A 25,983-nucleotide genomic window follows, 5' to 3' on the forward strand; every position below is an offset into this window, starting at 1 on the left:
AAAACGGTTAGACGACTAATTGGACAGATCTTTCAAAGAGCCAGCACAGGCACAATGGGTCAAATGACTGCGTTTTTCATTGATATCATTGAAAGACATTGCACGGGCCTGGCCATGCAGGTCGCGGCCTGCGGCACTGCCTGTCCCAAGGAATCAACATAAGTCTGCATAGAGTTGCTTAAAGCGGCGCTATGAGAAAGAATTTCTCCTCCAAGTGGGCTTAAACCCCTTGGTCTGAGTCTGGCACCTGGGCCTGATTCTGGCACAGCACAGCAATGGCAGGAATAGATTCATCAAAATAAATTAGGCAAGCTCCAGCCGTCAGTCAGGAAGCAGAGCTCAGCCATGCAAAATATCAGCCAATATCACAATGAGTAATGACTGGCCTATACTTGGGGCACAAACAGAAGCAGAAAATCCTTAGCTTGAAGGAATAATGCTCCTTGGACAAAGAACTGGATGAGTTTGCAGTTGAATGTCACCAGAAGGAACAGTATATCTCAAACAAAAGAGTAAAATGAATTTCATGCAGGATGTTTTTTTTTCCCTCTACAAATTCCAAGCCTTTAAGAATCACTTTTAATAATTTTAACAAAGCCCGCTGACATGGGCAGGTAGTCAAAATGTTGGTCGGGGAGGGGTTCACATCACGTTCATACCTGATGGTATTTTAACTCGACAAAAACAATTGTTGGGGGAGGCAGTCCACCCTCACAGGCAGAAACCAGGTTAATACTCTCATGTCACAATGCCGTTTTACCTAGGAAAATGGGGAGGCCCATCAAACACTAAAGGCACCAGCAGGAGGAAGCAAAGTTACCAGAAGCAGCCAAGGTAAGCATTTTCTGAAGTTTCTGTGAGGATTCCTTTTTGGCGACAAATGTTCCTCCCAGACCAGCAGTGAACCTGAGCATCTCCAACCCAGGCCAGTCCTCTTCCTGTCACCACCGGCATCTGTCAGGTCACTTTCCTTTGGGACCTCCATGGCTTTCGCTCCAGCGCAAACTTCCACTCCCACCTGTCAGCCTTTAACATCATTCCTGCCTGCTTGAGGCCCAAGGGTTAAAACAGTCCTGGTCTCATACTCAACTCTCCAAAATTGATTCCAGCTCGCCTTGCATCCCACCCATCCCTCATTAAAATCGGACTTTAGTTTCTATCATAGTGCACATAGCCCTCACTAAATGAGCTGTAGGATATCTGCTGCTAAATGCCATAGAGCCCATTTTACTTATCATCACATTCAAGCCTTATTAGCAGTCTAATAAGCAGGCCAGTACCCTAAACAACTTATAACATATAGATTTATTTGCAACACAGAACAAAGGTACATCACAAAGCAATAATCTTTTTTTTTAAAGTGCATCATCAATAGTTAATTTAATCTTACTTAAGTAATGTTTGTGCTTTGTTGAAGTTAAATCCATGCAACAAATGAGGCCGATGTAAAATCATTACTGTCACTGCTGCCAACAATCTTGTCAAATCTCTGGTAGCCAATATTCATCAAGGCTAGACAAATTCTATTTCCAGCCAACAGCAGAGGCTGATGTCACTATTAGTTCATGATTGATTAGCATTTAGGCAGATGAAATTGATTTTTTTTTAAATCTGTGGAATGTACGGAGTTATTTTAAGGGAACCTTCTTTTAGGGGGACTGATTTATTAACTTATGGTCTGTGGTCTAGTTTGTGTTGGCCCAACCCCTAGAACATGAGTAGATGGAGCTGTAATCTATGGGGCTAATCACTTTGGTAGAGGCAGGAAGCTGGTGCATGCAGTTTGACAGCAATGGTAAGGAACATGGGTGGAGAGCCCTTGGGATGTTTTGTTACATTAAAGGCAATATATAAATATATGTTCTTGAGTGTGTAATGGGTGGGGCCTGTAATAGGAGAGGTGTGTAACAGGTGAGCTGTGCAACAGGCGAGGTGTGCAACGGGCAAGGTGTGTAACGGGCAAGGTGTGTAATGGGCGAGGTGTGCAACAGGCGAGGTGTGAAATGGGTGAGGTGTGCAACGGGCAGGATGTGTAACGAGCAGCATGTGTAATGAACAGGGTGTGTAAAGGGCATGGTGTGTAACAGGTGAGTCCTTTAATGTGTTATGACCGAGGTGGGAGGAGCGTACTGTCTTTTCTAGTTCCACTTCTCTACAGGTCACAATATTGTTACATGAGAGCTTCATTTATTATATACAATATGTTTTAAGAAATTATAGTTGGATAGTGGACATTGATTCATCTGAAATATTGAAGAGGCTGAACTTTGTGGTTGTTTTTTTAAAAATGAAGGTCAACAGAAGATCCCTAGTTTTGGCTAGTAAACAGTTAATGGAAGGCATCTGATTTCAAGTAAACACAGCTGGGGCTGTGTTCTGACTCTGAAAGGATGTTGGCAAAGGAATGATAAGTTAAAATTTATAGATGTTACAGGATTGATGCTGAACAGTTTTTGTTTCATTTTGAACTGTCAAAAAAAGCAAATTAGTGTTTGGCCTGGAAAAACAGAAGGAGTTTGCTTATTAACCTGCCAGAAGAACAGAAGATCCAGCCAGCCCATCTTTCTCCTGAAAAGCAACTCCTGGGTCAAGTGTGCTTCCTGTTGCCTCCTGTATTTGAAGTAATCCTGCATGTTTGCAGAAACCTTGCATCTTTGAAGGGACCTTGCATCGAATGTGTGAGAATTGAAACCTTTGTTGCTGCTCACCTGATGTAAAACCTATATGAAGCCTTCTGTAGCTGCAATTTTTTGAAAGCCTATCCAGACAGATCATCAACATCGCCTGGAAAGAACTGTTCTAAGGAGATTCCATTGACAGCCATCTATTCGCCTTTGGACTTCCATACCTTCATTTAGTCTAAGTTTTTTTTAAATTCCTTCGGTTTCTTTGTAACAGCTGTAAACAAAAATCATTTTTTCCTCTGGTTAACTGGTTGTATATGTGTGTGGGTGCATGTGTATGCATGCATGAGGATAAATAAGGGGGCTTTAATATTTTAACTCACCTGTATGTTAACTTCCTTATTGGTTAAAACTTGGTTTATAATAAATGGATAATTTAGTTGTTTATTACAGAACCCTAGTTGGTGTGCTTTATTCTGGGGGAAAGGTAGAGTATATGATTGACAGTTTTGGTATGTGGGAAAAGTTAACTATATGTTGTGACCTGTGGAGAAGTGGGACTGAATTAACAGTGCACTCTTCCCGCTTCGTTCGTAACAATATATCTAAATGTTTACCCAATTACTGATATGGCCAATCATATACTTTACTCTTTATCTCTGAATAAAATACATCAACCAGGTTTCTTCAATAAACAACAAAACTATCAGTTTATTATAAAACAAGACTTATCCAGTGATCGATTGGCAGATACCCATTCATCAAAATCAGGAAGCAGGAGACAGTTTGTGATCCACAACTGCTTTATTCTCAATCCACAATTTAGTTTTCCCTCTTGCCTTCTGGACTAATTCCCTATCCAGAAGTAACTCCTATGACTGGGGAAAAGTCCAGCCCTTAAATACAAGATGCAATGAGCATCACCTGCTCTCTATTAACTCTGAAATTAATTAATGGAGCCAGCATTTTCAACACTGTCATCCAGTAATGAAGCAAAGCATTAACACACAGATTGAAATATGAAAGTTCCCTTTTTACCTTGCCCCACATGCAAACAGACCCCAGTTAACTGAAAAATAAAGAGATTTTCTCTGCAGAGCTCTTTACAAAAAAAAAGAAACCCTTTGGCCAAATACTTGTTAATTCTTGAAGAAAAAAGGGAATATATGATAGGACATCAATTGTCCCTTTTGATTTGGCATCCAGGAATATGAAGATGGATCACTGGTAACTTTCCTGGAGCAGTTCATTCTGGAAATGACAAGAAGTAGTCTGGTAGGCTTACCAGGAGAATTGTGGCATTGGGGGTTTCAATTATCCCACTCTGGATTCACAGGTTTTTCAAAGAGGTAGAGAAAGAGGAGCTGACACACTGGATTTCTCCGGGTCTCTTACAGAGGCGCAGGAAAAATGAGCTGGGTGTTTCTCTCTTGGCAGGTTGATCTCCAACTGCTTTTCAACACAGCTCACACCCCAACTGAACCAAAACAATATCTCAGAAGTGAAACCAACTCCTCCCTATTAAGTCTTGACATGTCACTTCAAGGTAAACATCTCCCGCAAGTTACCAAGGTCTCTGTTGTTTATTTATCTTAAGGCAGGTGATACCCAGTAAAGGTTATATTCAAACACAACATGTCAAGTGTACTTTCAGTGAACTTGTAAAAAATAATCATGGAGTATTTTCAGTTTTCCCAAATAAACCAATGTCCTTGATTCTAAAATACAAATCCTCAAAAAATATTAAAAAAGAAGCACTTTCATAACAAATGGTTGAGGTATGTAACAGGTGGGGTGTATAACAGTTGGGATGTGTAATGGATGGGGTGTGTAATGGGTGAGGCCTGTAATGGTTGAGATACGTAATGGGCGGTATGTGCAACAGGCAGGGTGTGTAACGGGTCATGTGGGTAACAGATGAGGTGTGTAATGGGTGAGGTGACTAATGGGTGGGGTTTGTAACAGGCGAGGTTTATAATGGATGAGGTTCATAATGGGTGGGGTTTGTAATGGGTAGAGTGTGAAACAGGTAGAAGTTGGAACGGGCGAGTTGCAAAATGGGAGGTATGCAACAGGGGGAGGTGTTTAATGGCCAAGGCTTGTAGTGGGAAAGATGTGTAACAGTTGGGGTGTGCAGTGGATGAGGTGTGTAATGGGCAGTGTGTGTAACCTGCACCCAATCTGCTACTGCCAATTTTACACCTACGCTGAAAGTGAAAAGTGCCCCTATATTTCCATAGTGCTCCTCATATATAGATAAACATCTTAGAGTGCTTTAGCTGGTGTTACGAAGCTGAACAACTAGAAAAGAAAAAATCAAAGTACAATATTTAATATTTATTTAAATAAATAAATAAATATTGTCCATATATCAAAAATGAAGTGACTGGCCAAAATCTTTGATATATTGGAACTTTGCCTTCTGACGATTTTTGATCCTGTGTCTCTATCCATTTTGTCTTCTTCCCAGCTACAAGTACAGACTACACTCTGTGCAATTAGGTTTTCCCTGTTTTGTCTTTACTGACCCTTTAAAAAAATCAACTTTGAAAGCATGTCAAGACTTCTTTTTAACTGGGTTCCTGTACCGATGGCACACTGTCTCACCCACTTACAGTGATTGATTTGCAGCCTGTTATTCAGCTCTGTCTTGCTCAGCTGGAGGTGAGTTTTTTTCTTCTTTACACTGTTTGGGTTAGTTTTTTTTTTAATTTTCTCTCGTTCAGCTGTAGGTAGTTGTTTTTAAAGCTGTTTTCCTGTGGTCTTCAATCTTGGATTCTATCTTCTCACCCAGCTGCCACCATGCAATGAGAAGCTTTTTATGTGTCTGGTGCAACATAAATGAGATGCATGGAGTTCTGTTGATTGAACAAGTTTGTTAACAGCTAACAAGTATTTACAGTGCAGAGCTAACTATTTACAGGACCTGCCTCTTGGTGTTACAGTTACAGAGTGAGACTCTGGCAAGTAGTCACAGGACTATGTCCTGGTGCTTAGCTCATTAGTATACTAAGATGTTAAAGGGACATGACTCTTAAAGGCAATCACACAACACTCTGATAGCTAAACTGATTCTCTTTGTGTATATATTGTAATAGCTGCCTACATTATCAGCCAGTACCAATCTCCTGCTTACCTTTCTCTGTCCTTGGTTAGATTGCAGAATGAAGGACACAAGACTGCAAGCCAGTGCAGTCGATGCTACAGGTATCTATGTCATTGAGTTTGCGAGACTGAATTTGCTACTGGCATGGGGAGCATCAAGCCTCCATGTTGCCAGTCCAGCTGAGATCAGCTATCTCACCACAAACCGGGGACTGAAACAGGGATCTTCCTGATCTATATGGCTTAGTAAACAAACTTGGAAGAGTACTTACCAATGGAACCACTCAGAAAACACAAAGACAGTTTCTAAACTCTTAATTACTGTAGATTCAAATACAATGGGCTGGATTTTTTGGAGGAGGCGGGGCTCCTGGTACCAGGCCTAAAAAGTGGGGGGAACTCTGCCTTGGCCTTTTCATGCCCCACCCCTCGGCGTGATCTACCTTCGTTCCGGAGGCAAAGTTTCCGGCCCCAGGATTCCTTCCCTTTAATGATGGGGATCCCACCTCCAAAAGCTGCCAGCCAATCACAGGGCCAGCAGCTCAGCAGTATCGGCAGCACCACCAGGAGCGGTGGTCATTGTTGGTACTGCAGTGGTCTTGGACCCAGGCCCAGCGCTGGAACCCCCAACCTCAGGTAAGTGAGGCGGGGTCACCGGGTCAGTACGGAAAGCCCCGGCAATGTTGGGGGGTGGGGTGTAAAGTCCTGGGGAGGAAAGTCCTGGGAGGTGCATTGTTTCCCGGCCAAGGCCCTCCGTGGAACACCCCCCTAACCTGCAAGGAGGGCACCTCATTTTACAAGGCATCCCCCCTGTGTGGCAGTGGCTATTAATTGGCCACTTAAGGTCCTTAATTGGCCTGTGGGTGGGAAGGCCATCGTCGGTCTATCCTGGCCCCCGGGTAAAATCGCTTGGCGACGGGGCAGCAACACGTCTTCTGCGCCCCGGTCACCCGTTGCGATTCTATGGGCCCCCCCCGCTTCCAACCCAATCTTGGGAGGGCCCATAAATTCCAGCCCAATGGTAACATCTTTTTTGTGTTTCATGGTGGCAGAGTACAGATTACGTAAAACTAGAAGCTTTGGAGAGGGTACAGAAGAGGTTTACCAGGATGTTGCCTGGTCTAGAGGGCATTAGCTATGAGGAGAGGTTGGATAAACTCAGATTGTTTTCACTGGAACGACGGAGGTGGAGGGGTGACATGATAGAGGTTTACAAAGTTATGAGTGGCATGGACAGAGTGGATAGTCAGAAGCTTTTTCCCAGGGTGGAAGAGTCAGTTACTAGGGGACATAGGTTTAAGGTGCGAGGGGCAAAGTTTAGAGGGGATATGCGAGGCAAGTTTTTTTACACAGAGGGTGGTGAGTGCCTGGAACTTGCTGCTGGGGGAGGTGGTGGAAGCAGGTATGATATTTAAGAGGCATCTTGACAAATACATGAATAGGATGGGAATAGAGGGATACGGACCCCGGAAGTGCAGAAGGTTTTAGTTTAGACAGGCATCTAGATCGGCACAGGCTTGGAGGGCCGAATGGCCTGTTCCTGTGCTGTACTGTTCTGTGTTCTTTATATGCCATACAGAATCCAAGCACCTTAACATAATTTTCACTATTTTGTGTTCGTACCTCTTCTTTATGCAGGTTAGCATTGCACGTTATTTCACTTTTTGACAGTCATACGTTATACCAAATACTACTATATCAAGTGTGAATACATACATAACTGTTCTCAGGGTATGTTATGTTTAAATTGGAATATACCTGGACCACTACATGTACGCAATAGAAATAAATTAAATCAATAATGTTATCATTCTTCACATAAATGTAAAGTATTATTTTGAGCCAGGTACACATATGACCTCTTCTGTACTCCAGTACTACAATGAATTTGTTTTTGGATCAATGACTCATCTTGTTACACTGTACATTTTTGCACTGTCTAAATAATGCTAAAAAAACATGGTTCTCTGAATTGAATGGTACTTGCCAGCAATGCGTAAATGTGACAAAGAATGACAGGCCATTAACAAACAATGAGCTCCTACCTACAAACAACTGACTGCTGAGCTGTAACTGGATGTGTCCGTCAGAGGGGGCCTCCTGAGCCTTTCTTGGCAGATGATCCACTTGAAGGGATGCCTCTCTGATGTTTCGCTCTGCTTCAACATAATGCCACTGATTGTCGTTCAAATGCGTGGGCGATTTTACAGTCACCTCAAATGGTCCATTACCCACATCAAATGAAAGAACCACTTCCACTGGAGCTGAAAATCACACACAATGTACAAACAGAGGTAACTATCTTTGACCTGAAGAGAAAGCTTCTGCAAGAGTGTCCCAGACAGAATAATGTGTTTATGTTTCTCATCACACAAAATGCAATTAGTCCCACTATACTAACAATGACCAGTCTTTGAAAAATAGCATAAGGCATGGATTTATTATTCATGCCTAATGAGGGTCTCTTCACATATCACAGATACATTGTGAGTGAAATAAATGATGATTACAGAGGTAGTTTTCATTTAATTACTTCTAGCAGTCTGCCTCTTTGAAAGGAGCAAACTAGTTTATTTATATACATGCAGCACATCTTTAAAAAATGTATTCTCGGGATGTGGACATCACTGGCAAGGCTGGCATTTATTGCCCATCGCTAGGATATCCTGAAAAGGTAGAGGTAAGTTGCTTCTTGAATACAATTGAGTGGCTTGCTGGGTCACTTCAGAGAGCAGTTAAGAGTCAGTCACATTGGTGTGGCACTGGAATCACTTATATGCCAGACAAAGAAGGACAGCAGATTTCCTTCATTAAAGAACATTAGTGAACCAGTTCAGTTTTTAAGACAATCCAAAAGTTTTATGGCCTGAAAGCATCTTTCTATTTCCAGATCTTTTGTCAAACTGAATTCAAATTCTCAAACAGCCATGGATTTGAAGTCACATTCTCTGAATTATTAGTCCAGGAACATAACCACTAAATTATATCCAATATCAACCACATAAAATTATACTGATGGGAAAAATGCACAAAACTCTTCTCCCTCCACCTGAAAAAGGTATATCAAATACTTTTTAAAAAATTGTTTTAGATTGCACTTAACTGCATTTCATACCATTAGAGCAGGATTTTGAACACTAATATGGTTTTGAATGAGTTCTCTTTGTTGTAGGGATTAACAGGCTTAATTAACAAGCTTTAATTGGGCCCAGCTTGATCGCAGAGTCTGGTAAAAAAAATACTTAACACTGAATCTCTGCCTACTTTGCACATGCTCCATACCTCTGCAGCAAGACAGACAGAGATAGAAAACCCTCACCTGAAACAGGAAGGAAGCTCATTAATATTAAAATAATCGAAAGAACAATGGCATCATTAGTCCTGGCATGGGTGCAAGCAGAACACTGAAAGATATTCACACCATTTATAAATGGGAATTCAGATTTACTAGGGGCTTAATGCAATAAATTGCTTTTTTTAAACAGTTTCTTTGTCATTTATTCCTGCTGCTGCTTATATTTCTCTATCTGCCAATTGTTCTATTGCCTCAATTATTTTCTGTAACAGCACCATTAGTGATACCTGGTGGTTTCCCCATGAGAATCACCTTATATTTGACCTCGTTGTAGTAAGAAGATTAAGACCAATGGAGGGCTGGCAGTTAGGTGAGGTAGCAGTATTCTGTGTCCTCCCTGCAGAATTCTCTTGCCCAAGCCCATAGACCCAGGTGCACATTCCTCAAATAGGCAAACGATTAGTGCATCTGGAAGTTCCAGGCACTAGGAAGATGCAAGTGATGAGTGAGCAGAACTTAATGAGCAATAGGATTTGGGCAGCTGAATTTTGCAGGCTAAAATCGTGAATCAACTTGTGCGCCAGATGCACTGAAGCCTGTAACCTTTAGAATTCAGGAAGTAAAGATGTACACCATTCAAGGGGAATGACCAGGGTATATTTTACTGGGAACTTGGGTATCAAAGCTGGAGGAGAAGGATTGATTGAGCAAATGGACAGCTGCAGAAGTATCATGAGCGTCAAGTGTTGGGAAGTTGGAAGTTTCAAAATGCCATTGTAAGTAGTTTGAGAGCTGTTTCCAGGGGCAGACACAAAATAAAGTGGCATGGGAAGGGGGTAGGAGTTGTGGGTGGTGAGGGATACAAGGAGATGGGTCAAAGAGGGCCTACTTGAGATGGCAAGTCCTCTCTCAGCTTCCCTCTTGATTAAAGCAAGTTAAGTATGATTATGTATGATTTTGCTCAATTTTCTGTCCATTCACACCCTCTCAGTACTAATGCTTTTAGTAATACTAATACTAACATACCATTTGCCTTTGTTCCATGACCTTCTGATCAGTTATTCTCTGTGACCTTATCCGATCAACACTTTCTCTTTTGTTATCTCTTGCCCCACCTCCTGCTTTGCTTGCTTAAAACCTTTTACATTTCTAATATTTGTCAGTTCTGAAGAAGGGTCACTGACCCGAAACATTAACTTTGCTTCTCTCTCCACAGATGCTGACAGACCTGCTGAGTATTTCCAGCATTTCTTGTTTGTGTTTCAGATTTCCAGCATCTGCAGTATTTTGCTTTTATTTTATATTATTATGATTATGTATGTGTTTTCCTCTTGTGATGAGAAAGGGGAAGAGTCAACACTTACATTATCCAGAAATGGAATAGGATGCATCTTAGATTGTTAGAATCCAAACCTGCTCCTAGCACAAGGAACCAAATACAGTCAGAGTCACAACTGACTTGAATTATGCAGGACAATTACAATCTTCTTATGGTGTGATTGGTGGTGAAAATAAAATGCATCAAATATGCTACTTTTAAAATATGTACAGATAGATTGATAGTGTTCTGGTTATCTTATCTCTTGTTCCAGCTTCATAGTCCCCTGGGCTTCTTCATTTAACCATACAGCAAAAAAAAAATCATAAACTCATTCAAAGCAGGACAGCATATTTACTTACTGATGATTAAAATATTTCCTTTAAATGCTTTTAAAGCCACAATATAAATAGCTACTATAATGTTCTTAGATAGTTATAATTTGGGATAAGTTATAGAAAGTATAAAATCAAATTGTGGCACCTCACAGGTGTACAAAATTATGAGGGTCGAGATAGAGCAGACAGGAAGGACCTGTTTCCCCTAGTAGAGAGGTCAATTACCAGGGGGCATAGATTTAAGGTGACTGGTAGAAGGATTAGAGGGGACACGAGGAAAAACTTTTTCACCCAGAGTCATAGAATCATAGACTCATACAGCACAGAAACAGGCCCTTCGGCCCATCGTGTCTGTGCTGACCATCAAGCACCTACCTATTCTAATCCCATTTTCCAGCACTTGGCCTGTAGCCTTGTATGCTATGGTGTTTCAAGTGCTCATCTAAATACTCCTTAAATGTTGTGGGGGTTCCTGCCTCTACCACCTCTTCAGGCAGTGCGTTTTAGATTCCTACCACCCTTTGGGTGAAAAAAATTTTCCTTAAATCCCCTCTAAGCATCCTGCCCCTTACCTTAAATCTATGCCCCCTGGTTATTAACCCCTCCGCTAAGGGAAAAAGTTTCTTCCTATCTAATCTATCAATGCCCCTCATAATTTTGTACACCTCAAACATGTCCCCCCCCCAGCCTTCTCTGCTCCAAGGAAAACAACCCGAGCCTTTTCAGTCTCTCTTCATAGCTGAAATACTCCAGCCCAGGCAACATCTTGGTGAATCTCCTCTGTACCCTCTCCAGTGCAATCACATCCTTCCTATAGTGTGGTGCCCAAAACTGTACACAGTATTCCAGCTATGGCCTAACTAGCATTTTATACAGCTCCATCATAACTTCCCTGCTCTTATATTCTATGCCTCAGCTGATAAAGACAAGTATCCCGTATGCCTTCTACTGGCAGTTGATCCTGCCACAGTGTTACCACTAATGCATAAAGTTGTTCTGTTCCTCACTGAAGACGACAATATAATTAAATAACCGGTGTGCATCATTTAGCACATGTATTCTCACTCGGAATATTTTTTACAGTCATATTATTCAGCCTTTAGTGAGATAGCAACACAACTCAGGTTAAAACACAGCAGTCTAGAAAAGTTAGGGAAAAATAGCAACATTGGACATTAAATATAATTAGGTGCTCATTATATCAAAATAAGTACAGATAAAGTGGCAATAGTTAATCTATATAATAAAATGTCACTGCTTTAAGATAGCTTGTGCAATAAAAATCAGCACCCAACAAAATATTATTGAGAACTATTCAACTCTTAATAGTATTTTGCCAATGATTAAACATTGTAAAAAAAAATGTCTAATAGTGTAAATACAAATAAAAACAATCAAGCAGGATTGCTAGAGAACCAATATGTCATAAAATAATCAATAGGTAGGACGAATTACAAGAATATAAATCTAATCAAACAGCGCAGCTGCCTTCGAAACCACAAGTGAACCTCATAGCTCATACAGACCAAAAAAAGGTTCAGGTTTATTTTTGAATTTCCTTGGGCTTCTCCTGCCCTGGCGTCATAACTTCAACCCCGTGCATAAACTGATTTTCCATAAAACATCTGCTGAAGCTCTAGTGATGGAGCAGAAGTCCCAAAGAAATTGCTGATGCTGGTCTATAAAATTAGACAGGATTCCCACTCCTGGGCACTGTCTAGTGACCAGGCTAGAAAGAAGATGTATGGGTGCCAGCTGAGGGCAGTATCAAGCTCTGCTGTAAAGCTCTTCTATGGTTCAACTCACAGGCAAAGTTCCCCAATGAAAAATGACCACTAGTAGGAGGTGTGGGATGGCAGTCTGGTGTCTTTGATTCATAATCTATCACGTGTTATCATTTCCAGAAGAGTAGGGGAGAGAATTGATTAAAAAGACAGTTAATCTCAGTTTAAAACCTTTGTTCTCTTTTAGCTGTTATTTATTTTGGTGAGGATATCTGACAACAACTGTAGATTGAGTGTCTTGTGTAACCTTACCGTTACTGTGAAACTACTCCAAGGGCATCATTAACTCATATGTTTTGACTTATTCATGGTATTAAGACAGTTTTAACAGAGCTAAAGATTGTCTTTTTCTATATTAGCATCCTACTTACAAGTCTTATTGACAACCTAACTTACAGTTCAGCTCAATCCTTATGAAGTCCTTAATTCCGAGATTCTCCAGGAAAACCCCGGAGGAAGCAGTCGTTTTGAAGAAAAATGAAATGTCTGCACTGAGCTCGCCGTGGAACGTAGGGAAGTGGAGGTACGAGGACTCGGTGTTGAATGATGCTGCGTTCCAATAATTTCCTGGATGGGCAAAAAGAGGTTTGAGTTGATGATTAATCTTTAAATGCTGAAATCCTGCTTAGAAACCGCTTTGATTTTATTTTTTAGCTCCAGTTTTCTTCTCTCCTCGACTGAAAAAAAGAAAACAATGACTTGCACCTTTCACAACCTCAGGATGTCACGAAGCACTTTACAGCCAATGAAGTACTTGTTTTTTGAAGAACTGTCACTGTCATAATGTGGGAAACTATACTAAGGGAATTAAGGGTTATGGCGATAGTGCGGGAAGGTGGAGTTGAGATGGTAGATCGGCTATGATCTTGCTGACTGGCGGTGCAGGCTCAAAGGGCCAAATGGCCTACTCCAGCTACTATTTCTTATGTTCTTATATTCTTATGTTCTTAAGAAACGTGGTCGCCAATTTACACACAGCAGTTGGTCCTGTTGGCCTCTGTTAAAGGGAAGTTGCCCAAACAGATATTGTCTTTAACTCGCGCCATCAACATTATCAGAATATTCAATGAGCTGAGCCAAAGTACAAGCATGAGCATGAGGTTTTCTGATCTCTATTTCTCATCACTTCAGTGGGTCACAGCCAGGTGCATAGCCTCCCCTGGACCACATGCTTCTTCACCAATCACAATGGATACTTGTACCAGCTCTCCTTATGATTTCAATCACTCACTCACCTACTGTTGTGGACCTTACCACAGACACTGACCAAATTTTGCTTTTACCTGGTAGAAACTGCTCAACATTTCAGTGCTCTGCAGACTGCTTTCGCATTTCACAGTGAAGCCACTTTCTTGTGTGTAACCACCTTCCCTATTGTTCTCGCAACTCGCTGCTTCTCTGTCTCTCTCAGCAGGCATACCACTGTCGCACACATCTGCAAAAACCTTTTCAACAATCATTCAACAATTCTCTCCCTTGTTTTCTGGAGGAAAATCTTCCTCACAATAATGGGAAGAGGGCTAAAAGCAGAAAGGGAAGAGCTAATCTCCATTCAAGCCTTTACCAACATGAAGTTGGAAACCATTGACATCATCAGTGTTAATCTGTTAATTGTTATCAATTGTTTGATTATATGCAGGCGCAGAGTATTAATTGGAGTATGTGATCACATTGTACAGCGAGCTCGCCACTGGTATCAGACCCACCGGCCGTCCATGTCTCCGTTATAAAGACGTCTGCAAACGTGACATGAAATCGTGTGACATTGATCACAAGTCGTGGGAGTCAGTTGCCAGCATTCGCCAGAGCTGGCGGGCAGCCATAAAGACAGGGCTAAATTGTGGCGAGTCGAAGAGACTTAGTAGTTGGCAGGAAAAAAGACAGAGGCGCAAGGGGAGAGCCAACTGTGCAACAGCCCCAACAAACAAATTTCTCTGCAGCACCTGTGGAAGAGCCTGTCACTCCAGAATTGGCCTTTATAGCCACTCCAGGCGCTGCTTCACAAACCACTGACCACCTCCAGGCGCGTATCCATTGTCTCTCGAGATAAGGAGGCCCAAAAGAAAGAAGATCACTTATAAGCAGACGCTTACTGAGATTGGTGGAGGGTTTGAGTGAGGAGCAACATGTTTGTAATTCTTCTACTCTGTATAATAAATGTAAAACTGAGTAAAGATAGGCTCCAGTATTGTCCTTCCATAGCAAGCTTTGTGGAGTTTAATAATCAGGACAGGCAGATCAAAATCCACTGGTGATGGCAAGACAACAGTGTGCCTACCTATTGCTTGTACCTGTTCTCTTTCCTCGAGCAATCATACACACCTGGTGCTGCATAGTACTGCCAACCATCTGCTGCTGTCCAGTGTTTCCATGCCATGCTGACCCTTGACCCTCTCCCATTTTTCTAGGTATTTCTTCACTGGCTTTTGTCACCTGACATTCCAACCCTGACATTCATTGTATGGCAAAGGTGTCAGTCTCAGAAAAATCAGGGAACTATATATTCAATCTGTAGAAATGTGAGTTAATGCATTTGGGGAGAACAAACAAGGCAAGGGGATACACAATAAATGGTAGAATTGTGGAGGAAAAGAGGGACCTTGGAGAGCAGAACAGGTAGATAAAATAGTCAAGAAGGCATGTGGGATACTTTCTCTTATTGACCGAGGCCTAGAGCATAAGAACAAGGAGGCTCTACTAGAACTGTATAAAACACTAGTTAGGTCACAGCTAGAGTACTGCTTCCAGTTCTGGTCACCGCATTACAGGAAGGATGTGATCACACCAGAGAGGGCACTAAGGAAATTCACTAGGATGTTGCCAGGAATGGAGAATTTTAGCCATGAGGAAAGGTTGGGTAGGCTGGGGTTGTTTTTTTTGGGACAGAGGTGGCTGAGGGGAGATTTAGTTGAGGTGTGTAAAATCATGAGGGGCCTAAATGAGGTGGATAGGAAGGATAAATTTCCCTCAGCAGAGAGGTCAATAATCAGGGGGCATAGATTTAAAGTAATTGACCAAAGGATTAAAGGGGAGTTGAGGAGAATTGTTTCACCCAGAGGCTGTTGGGGTCCAGAACTTCCTGAAAGGGTGGTAGAGGCAGAAACCCTCATTGCATTCAAAAATACTTGGATACCTGGATACAGGGCTACGGACCAAGAGCTTGAAGGTAGGATTTGGCTAGATAGCTCTTTTTTTGCTGCTTTTTGCAGCGGCGACAGGGAGAGCGAGGTGGCAGCTGGGTAAGTAAGTCCTATATATTTGGGCAGCGGCTGAACCCGAGACACTACACCTGTAGTGTCTCCCACCCGCCCTCCTCCTCTAACCAAAAACCAAGGACTCGGTGGTGTGCAGATAAGGTAAGGCATTTTCTATTTTTTTTTTCGTGTGATTGGTAAAAACTTTTCGTTCCTTTTTCATTTATCTAAGTTAAGACTAAGTTAAGCTTAAGATTAAAAATGGCAGGAGATCTCAGACCCGTGTTATGCTCCTCTTGCTCAATGTGGGAGCTCAGGGACACGGCTGATGTCCCTGACACCTTCACGTGCTGGAAGTGTGTCCAGCTGCAGCTCTTGTTAGACCGCATGACGGCTCTGGAGCTGCGGATGGACCCACTTTGGAGCATCCGGGATGCTGAGGAGGTCGTGGATAGCACGTTTAGCGAATTGGTCACACCGCAGATTAGGATTGCTGAGGGAGAAAGGGAATGGGTGACCAGAAGGCAGAGAAAGAGCAGGAAGGCAGCGCAGGTGTCCCCTGCGGTCATCTCCCTCCAAAACAGGTATACCGTTTTGGATACTGTTGAGGGAGATGGCTCACCAGGGTAAGGCAGCAGTAGCCAGGTTCATGGCGCCGTGGCTGGCTCTGCTGTTCGGAAGGGCGGGAAAAAGAGTGAAAGGGCTACAGTCATCGGGGATTCGATTGTAAGTGGAGTAGATAGGCGGTTCTGTGGTCGAAAACGAGACTTCCGAATGGTATGTTGCCTCCCAGGTGCACGGGTCAGGGATGTCTCAGATCGGCTGCAGAACATTCTGAAAGGGGAGGGTGAACAGCCAGTTGTCATTGTGCACATAGGCACCAATGATATAGGTTAAAAAACGGGATGAGGTCCTACAAGCAGAATTTAGGGAGTTAGGAGCCAAGTTAAAAAGTAGGACCTCAGAGGTAGTAATCTAAGGATTGCTACCAGTGCCACGTGATAGTCAGAGTAGAAATGAAAGAATAGTCAGGATGAATGCGTGGCTTGAGAGATGGTGCAGGAGGGAGGGGTTCAGATTTTTGGAACATTGGGACCGGTTCTGGGGGAGGTGGGACTATTACAAATTAGATGGTCTACACCTGGGCCGGACTGGAACCAATGTCCTTGGGAGTGCTTTTGCTAATGCTGTTGGGGAGGGTTTAAACTAATGTGGCAGGGGGATGGGAACCAAATGAGGAGGTCAGTGGACAGTAAGGGGGTAGTAACTAAAGCCTGTAAGGAACTGCCTGGAACGCATTGCCAGCGGAGGTGGTAGACGCGGGCACGATAGCATCTTTTAAGATGTATCTAGACAGATACATGAATGGGCAGGAAGCAAAGAGATACAGACCCTTAGAAAATAGGCAACATGTTTAGATAGAGGATCTGGATCGGCGCAGGCTTGGAGGGCCGAAGGGCCTGTTCCTGTGCTGTAATTTTCTTTGTTCTTTGTACAGACATGATGGGTTGAAAAGCCTCCTTCTGTGCAGTAAATATTATATGTTTCCATTCTTATGGTTAATGACAACATTTAAACTCCTTAATTGCATTGTTACCTGGCAATCAGCACCAAGTATTTATTGTCAAGTTAGGATATTTACAGTAAAAAAAGCAATTTGGGGCATCAGAAAGAATGTTAAGTGTGTATCCTAGTGAGTACAGAATGAGTTAGCTTTCTGTTGGAGACAATTAAAGAAGTAAGAAAGTCATGCGAGGTATTGTCGGCTGCCATTGACGGTTGTTAAAATTTCACGAGTCCAAACCTGAAATAGAAGTTGACACTTACTGTCGCCATAGCAACGAAGTGGTCCCAGTCTGTAGGCAGCTTCTGAGTTTGATCTGTCTGTGTCTCCAATAATAATCTGCGTTACAGGTAAATGATCTTTGTATGAAAGATGTCCTGTGTCATTAGTCCTGCCAATAAGTAGAACATTATAAATATACCTCAAATAAAGCTGCTTCAACATCAATATCTCAGTCCCAAAGATGGAGGGAGATTTTTCAGTTACTATCTGTGTGTAAAATTGGCATCATGGACCAGTCACCCATTATAGAAATTATCGGATTTCCATTCTTATTGATGTACATGGAAATTAAAATCACCCAGTTTCTGTAACAGAAAACACTACTTTAACGCCAGGACAGTAAGGTGAAATCTATCTAACTCCCCTTGTGTTCATTGTGCTCCAGAATATAGGCAGTGCAAATAGAACAGCGTGCATGAAATTTTAACTATGATATAAGTCTTTACCATAAATTACGCATATTGACGACCTGTACCTATATGGATTGGGTCATGGGACTGTACATTTTAAAATGAATCAAAGAAAACCTCATCTTAAAAATAAGCAATTTGTTTGTGACGTACACAATTGAAATCACATACTCTTTAAAATGAAGTAGGTAGTAATTTTATAATATATAAAAGAGCTACAAAAAGACCCATAGATAAAAAGGGGTAATTTCAGAAGGCTGGGTTCAGATTTGCTTAAATGTTTATAAAGACTGAAATATAACTGATCTTTTTTGTTAAATGAAGCTTTCCATTAGGACTACATTCCGAAAGCCTTATTTCATATACTTTACAAATCTGCCTGTTGCCTTATCTCTTGATTAATGGACCAGATTTCACGGTCATCAGTGAAGTGATGACTGACCTCAAAGAAAATGCCCCACAAAGATCTAGTGATCTCATTGGTGTAGATTTCCCCTTTCCCAATGTTAGTTTGAATCTGGCACCAAATCAATGGGATCTCCAGGTGTCCAGCATCAGTGATATCAGCAAGAAGGGTAAGCAGCCAATCACATTGAAGAATTCTCATAGACAGCAAACCAGGAAGTAAAACACATTTATTATCCTTCACTTTTAATTCAATTTTACAGACAGCGAAATGAATGATTGGGACATACACATGGGGTTAAGGTAGAAGCTGAGGCATCATGAACAAACTTTAAAAAGAAATGATGTTTAAAAATGCAGAATTTTTTATATCATAATGGAGAAAGTTGCCATTCCACAAAAATAAAATTAGTTTTTCAGGGCCAAAGAAGCTGTTCAGCAGTAATTATGAACTTAGTACACTTTTAAAAACCCAATTAAACTTCATTCAACAAGGTGCAACTTTTTCAAGGGTTTTTACAGCAAGATCAATAGCGTAAATGGAGAAGGAGAGAGAGAGAGAGAGAAGCAAGTTCTCATCAGTTCCGTGATTTATAGTTAACTACAGACTGTGGGACTTCAACAGTGCACCCTCTGGAGAAGTGTAGCATCACTGATAGCAACTTCTGGATTTTTCCATTCACCTGTGCATGTGTGGACTCCAGAAGTTGCTGGCAATTTCAGAGGAGGAATGACGGTGGACACTGACAGTTTCGCTGCTAATACTGCTGTCAACATCAGGACTATTAACTTGAGTAAAGGAAAATGTCTCGTTTGGTAGGCTTTCTAGGGTATTCTGATAAAGGGTCTACACCCAAGTGTTAATCTATATGGATGTTATTAGAGTTACAGTGTACTTTCAGCATACAAATTAAGTCCTTTCTTTCCCATCTGTTTTTATCCATATTTTCAACATTTACAGTTTATCTTTTTATTTGTATTCAATGATAGGTTATTTTACATTTAAGTATAAGCAAGGCATGAAAAACACACTAAAATCTCTCTATCTGGTATCCTAACGTCCCAACTTAGCATCTCACTAAATGTTTTGAATGTCACAGAATCATAGAGCGCAGAAGGAGATCATTCAGCCCTTCACACCTGCAGAAGCTCTTTGAAAGAGCAATCCAGTTTGTCCTGTTTTTTTCCCCACACCCTGTAAATTTCTCCTTGTTAAATTTATACCCAATTCCCTTTTGAAAGTTACTACTGAATCTGCTTCCATCACCTTTACAGGTCATACATTCAAGATCATAACAATTAGGGAAGCTAGGATTTTTCTCCTTTGAGCAGAAAAGGCTAAGGGGAGAATTGATAGAGGTGTTCAAAATGATATACATATATAAATTATATGGGGTGTTGTTAGAGCAGATAGGGAACACCTGTTTCCACTGGCGGGAGGGTTAATATCAGAGGACACAAATTTAAAATAATCAGGATACAATCCAGGGGGATTTTTTTTTTGTCTCTAGCCATGTCTGGAAGATTTTTCAAAATTTAATCTGGTCAACTTGAGTTTCATCTAAACCCTTGTGCCAATAAAGCTATTGCCAATAATTTGACTGCCTTTGTTTCTACTTAAAATTACCCTAACAGAAATTACTAAGAATGTATTTGTTAATTGAAAAGTAAAAATATGTTTAAAGTGTGATGAGAGAAGTGTGGCAGACATAAAATATGACAGGATTGCAAATGACTGTTAGGCTGCTAGTAATATTTTCAGGCAAATATCCACGACTTAAAGGAGTCAGCCATGGCTCACTGGGTAGCTTCTGATTCAGAAAGTTATAAGTTCAAGTCCCACTCCAGAAACTTGAGCACAAAATCTAAGCTGAAACTCAAGTGCAGTACTGAGGGAGTGCTATCAGAACTGAGCTGAACATTGGAGGTGCTGTCTTTCGGATTAGATAGAACAAAGAACAAAGAAAATTACAACACAGGAGCAGGCCCGTCGGCCCTCCAAGCCTGCTATCTAAACCTATCGCCTATTTTCTAAGGGTCTGTATCTCTTTACTTCCTGCCCATTCATGTATCTGTCTAGATACATCTTAAAAGACGCTATCATGCCCGCGTCTACCACCTCCGCTGGCAACGCGTTCCAGGCACCCACCACCCTCTGCATAAAGAACTTTCCACGCATATCCCCCCTAAACTTTTCCCCTCTCACTTTGAACCCGTGACCCCTAGTAATTGAATCCCCCACTCTGGGAAAAAGCTTCTTGCTATCCACCCTGTCTATACCTCTCAAGATTTTGTACACCTCAATCAGGTCCCCCCCTCAACCTCCGTCTTTCTAATGAAAATAATCCTAATCTACTCAACCTCTCTTCCAAGGCCCAATCTGCCCTCTCATGGGAACATACGAGCAGGAGTAGGCCATTCAGCCCATGGAGCCTGCCCTGCCATTCAATATGATCATGGCTGATTATCCACTTCAATGCCTTTTTTCCACACTATCCCCATATCACCTTATGTCATTTGTATTTAGAAATCTGTCAATCTCTGCTTTAAACATACGCAATGATTGAGCTTCCACAGCCCTCTCAGGCAGAGAATTCCAAAGATTCACAACCCTCTGAGTAAAGACATTTCTCCTCATTTCTGTCCTAAGTGGCTTCCCCCTTATTTTGAAATAGTGACCCCTGGTTCGAGACTCCCCAACCAGGGGAAAGATTTTAGCTGCATCTACCTTGTCTGTCCCTTTAAGTATTTTGTAGGTTTCAATGAGATCACCTTTCATTCTTCGAAACTCTCGAGAATACAGGCCCAATTTCCCCAATCTCTCTTCACAGGACAGTCCTGCCATCCCAGGGACAAGTCTGGTGAACCTTGGTTGCACTCCCTCTATGGCAATAATATGCTTCCTAAGGTAAGGGGACCAAAACTGCACACAGTACTCCAGGTGTGGTCTAAGCAAGTTTCTATACAATTGAAGCAAGACTTCACTACTCCTGTACTCAAATCTTCTTGCGATAAAGGATAACATATCATTAACCTTCCTAATTGCTTGCTGCATTTGCATGTTAGTTTTCATTAACTTATTGACATGGACACCCAGGTCCCTTTGTATATCTACACTTTCTAATCTCTTACCATTTAAGAAATACTCTGCACATCCATTCCTCCTACAAGAGTGGATAACCTCACATTTTTCCATATTATATTCCATCAGCCACGTTTTTGCCCATTCACTAAGTCTGTCCAAATCCCCTTGAAGCCGCTTTGCATCTTCTTCACAACACACATTCCACCTAGTTTTGTGTCATCCGCGAACTTGGAAAAACTACATTTGGTCCCCACATCCAAATCATTGATATAAATTGTGAACAGCTGGGGTCCAGGAACTTATCCCTGCAGTACCCCACTAGTCACAGCCTGCCAACGCAAGAATGACCCATTTATTCCTACTCCCTGCTTTCTGCCTGTTAACCAATCCTTAATCCACGCCAGTATATTACCTCCTATCCCATGTGCTTTAATTTTGCTAACCAACCTCCTGTGGGGGACTTTATCAAAAGCCTTCTGAAAATCCAAGTATACCATGTCCACCAACTCCCCTTTATCAATGATATTAGTAACATCCTCAAAAAACTCCAACAGGTTTGTCAATCATGATTTTCCATTCATAAATCCACATTGACAATGCCCGATCAGATCACTATTATCCAAGTGTCCATTTATCACATCCTTTAGAATAGATTCTAGCATTTTCCCAACGACTGTTGCAAGGCTAACAGGTCTGTAATTCCTTGTTTTCTCTCTCCCTCCCTTCTTAAATAATGGAGTGACATTTGCAACCTTCCAATCTGCAGGAACCACTCTAGAATCTATAGAATTTTGAAAGATGATCACCAATGCATCCACTATCTCCATAGCTACCTCTTTCAACACTCTGGAATATTGAATATCAGGTCCTGGAGACTTATCAACCTTCAGCCCCATTAATTTCTCCAATACAACCTTCTTACTAATATTAATTTCCTTTAATTCCTCATTCCCCCTAATCCTTTGGATCTCTAATTCTGGGAGATTTCTTCTATCTTCCTCAGTGAAGACAGACACAAAGTAATAATTTAGCTTCTCTGCCATTTCTCTTGCCCATTATAAATTCTCCTGATTCTGCCTGTAAGGACCCACATTTGTCTTAGCCAAATGTTTCCTTTTTACGTATCTATAGAAGCTTTTACAGTCTGTTTTTATATATTTTGCTATTCATATTCTATTCTCCCTTTCTTTATCAGTTTCTTGGTTCTTAGTCATTTATTTGGTGTGTAAGTATTTTGTTTAATTCATTCCTTCATTCATTCCTCCTTTGCTGTATTCTAAAATCCTCCCAATCTTCAGGTTTACTATTATTTCTGGCAACTTTATAGCCCTTTTCTTTTAATCTGATACAATCCTTAACTTCCTTTGTTATCCATGATTGACTGCCTTTACTTTCGGGGTTTTTGTGCCTTGAAGGAATGTATAGTTGCTGTAAACTATACAATATTTCTTTAAAAACTATCCCTTGCCTATGTACTGTCATACCTTTTAATTTATTTTCCCAATCCACCTCAGCCAATTTGCCCCTTATAACCTTCATAATTTCCTTTGCTCAAATTTAACTCCACTCTGAGGTGAATGTAAAAGATTCCATAGCACTGTTTCAAAGGAGAGCAGCAGAATTCTCCCCAGCGTTCTGGCCAAAATTTTTATCCCAACAAGCATCACTTAAAAAAACGATCTGATTATTAGCACAGTGTTGTTTGTGGGACCTTGTTGTGCGCAAATTGTGTATATTCCAACAGTGATTACAGTTCAAAAGTATTTTCTTGGTTGTAAAGCACTTTGGTACATCCTGAGGTCATGAAAGGTGCTATATAAATTTTATTTTTTATTTAGAGATACAGCACTGAAACAGGCCCTTCGGCCCATCGAGTCTGTGCCAACAACTACCCATTTATACTAATCCTACATTAATCCCATATTCTCTACCACATCCCCACCATTCTCCTACCACTTACCTACACTAGGGGCAATTTACAATGGCCAATTTACCTTTCAACCTGCAAGTCTTTTGGAGGTGGGAGGAAACCGGAGCACCCGGCGAAAACCCATGCAGACACAGGGAGAACTTGCAAACTCCGCACAGGCAGTACCCAGAACTGAACCCGGGTCGCTGGAGCTGTGAGGCTGCGGTGCTAGCCACTGTGCCGCCCATGCAAGACTTTCTTTTATGATTATGTGTATGTTGTTTGATACAGAGAGGATCAAATGTTTAGGTGGAAATGCAAGGATTATTGGTTATAATTTAAAAAATAATATACAGTAAAGTTAAATGGTAGGGAAAATTAAATAGAAATTGAAATAAAAAATAACAATTGAAAATTACGTTAAAGCATATTTATATCTACTAATTGATCTCCTGTAGCACTCCGAGTAAAAGTGAAGTAATTTCCCTGAGATAGCAAGGGTAAGCACTGATGTTAAAGCAAAATTCAGCATCCCATGTCATGAAATATGAAGTGACACAGAATTAATATAAATAATTAAATATTAAAATCATTAAACATAACACAGTCAAAACAGTATTTTTCATTGATCGATTAATATAAAAATCACCTATCTAATCTAATTCAGTAAATTAACATTCATCTGCTTGAAAGAAGTGAAATATTGAAATCAGTACTTCATTCAGTGAATATTTAAATCATCATTGATCCAATTTTACTTGACTAGTAATCCAATAAAATTTCGTAAAATATTAAGAATATTACTTGTGTTAAATTCATTGAAATCTTAAAATAACCACTCAGCAAATTTCACTAAAATATTAAATGTTAAAATCATCTTGTATGCCACTTAATTGAGTTAAATACATAATTAATGTTCTGTAGTAAAATATTAATATGAACAGCCTTCTAATCTAACTTTGGAAAAAGTTAAAATAATCCATTTTAAAATTAAATAGAAATCAATAATGTTTGGAATATATTTGAATTTGATTAACCATAGATTGTTTTATTCACAAAGCCTTTGTGGCACCAAGGCAATTAAAAATACTTATTATTGAACAATGAAAAAAGATCCTGACCAAAGCATAGAAGAAAATTATTCTAAAGCTGCCTCTATCCAGAGAGGGAGGGTTCAATGCTGGCTATGCTGTGGAGATTATGAAGCTTATGAAACTCCATCGAGTCATAGAATTAGGCTGATCCTCAGAGGCTTCAATTTTCCTTTATTATGGTGCAGATTGTATTTTTCATCACCTGCGTCAACAAATTACAGGTCTGTTCAGACACAAGACCACCAACTTTCAGCTCCTGCTGCTGCATGTCTGCCAGAAACTCCTCCACTTTGGTAACATCTCTGTGTTTGAGACCAAGATAGCTAATCATTGGTGAATTTTACAATGGGGAATCCCAATTAGGGGGACACCTAGGACAGGATTTTCCCTGCTGGTTTCTAAATCCCACTGTCAGGCTCAAATGGGGGTCAGAAACTCGAACTGTGTGCGAAACAGTCACTTGTTGCGATTTTCCTCAAAGTGGCACATTAATGGCCAGAGGGCAAGTTCACTGTCCAATTAAGGACAGTTGGAGGGCCAATAAGGTGCCTTTCAGCTTGAGAGCAGCAGCAGGAAAACAATGGCAGGTAAGCGAGGGAGAGGGCGCATCAAAATGGAGGCGCCTTCTGTCCAGCTTTTTAAAGTTTAATTTTAAAAATGGTCTTTGCAGCTGGGCCACCGTTGTGCAGGGGAAATCTCTCCACAGGGTGGCAGCTGATGCTGCACCCAGACAGGCAGGGAGGGCCTCTAAGCCTGCCTGGGGCACTGGTCCCCAGTCTGCTGCAGGGAGGCCGCCTCTAGGCAGCTAAACTAACCCCTGCCGCCTCCTTGAAACTGGAGACCAATTGAAAAATCCCAGCCGGTCTCCTTCTATTGGCCTTAGGTGATCCTTAACAAGCCTAATGGGATACCTGCCACGTGTGGGTGGGTAGCCCTGCCACACCACGCACCCCAACATCCCACTTCCAGGAAAATGGACCAGGAGTGGGATGGATCTGGGGAACTGCTCCCAGCGAGGGCTCAAAATCCAGTCCTTAGTGACATAACAGTAAATGCGATGGTCAACTGTTGATATTTAACATGGCAAAGCTCCACAAGGTATGTTTATTTCTGAGCGGCATGGACAGAGTGGATAGTCAGAAGCTTTTTCCCAGGGTGGAAGAGTCAGTTACTAGGGGACATAGGTTGAAGGTGCGAGGGGCAAAGTTTAGAGGGGATGTGCGAGGCAAGTTTTTTTACACAGAGGGTGGTGAGTGCCTGGACCTTGCTGCCAGGGGAGGTGGTGGAAGCAGATACAATAGCGACGTTTAAGAGACATCTTGACAGATATATGAATAGGAAGGGAATAGAGGGATATGGGCCCCGGTAGTGCAAAAGATGTTAGTTTCGGCAGGCATCAAGATTGGCGCAGGCTTGGCGGGCCGAATGGCCTGTTCCTGTGCTGTACTGTTCTTTCTTTGTTCTTTGTTCTATGGAAAATGAAGTTCATGACACATTTACCTACAGCAGGGCAGTAAAAGGGTGCTATAATTGTCCTCAGTTTCCCTTTAGCAGCTAGGAGAAAATTGTAGAGCAG

At 41.4% G+C, this 25,983-nt stretch overlaps 1 protein-coding gene across 1 annotated transcript in view; it reads right to left on the reverse strand.

Annotated features, from left to right (window-relative positions):
• LOC137371883 (contactin-associated protein-like 5) overlaps positions 1-25,983 on the reverse strand; it is a gene marked incomplete at its 5' end in the record, with an annotated part of 700,863 nt that overhangs the window by 235,097 nt on the left and 439,783 nt on the right. The window contains 3 exons of the mRNA XM_068034867.1: positions 7,775-7,993; positions 12,861-13,031; positions 17,486-17,613. Coding sequence (XP_067890968.1) covers positions 7,775-7,993; positions 12,861-13,031; positions 17,486-17,613 — 518 coding nt within the window. The remainder of the gene's footprint in view (positions 1-7,774; positions 7,994-12,860; positions 13,032-17,485; positions 17,614-25,983) is intronic.

The sequence above is a fragment of the Heterodontus francisci genome, chromosome 7 (assembly GCF_036365525.1).
Source record: "Heterodontus francisci isolate sHetFra1 chromosome 7, sHetFra1.hap1, whole genome shotgun sequence".
NCBI lineage: Eukaryota > Metazoa > Chordata > Chondrichthyes > Heterodontiformes > Heterodontidae > Heterodontus > Heterodontus francisci.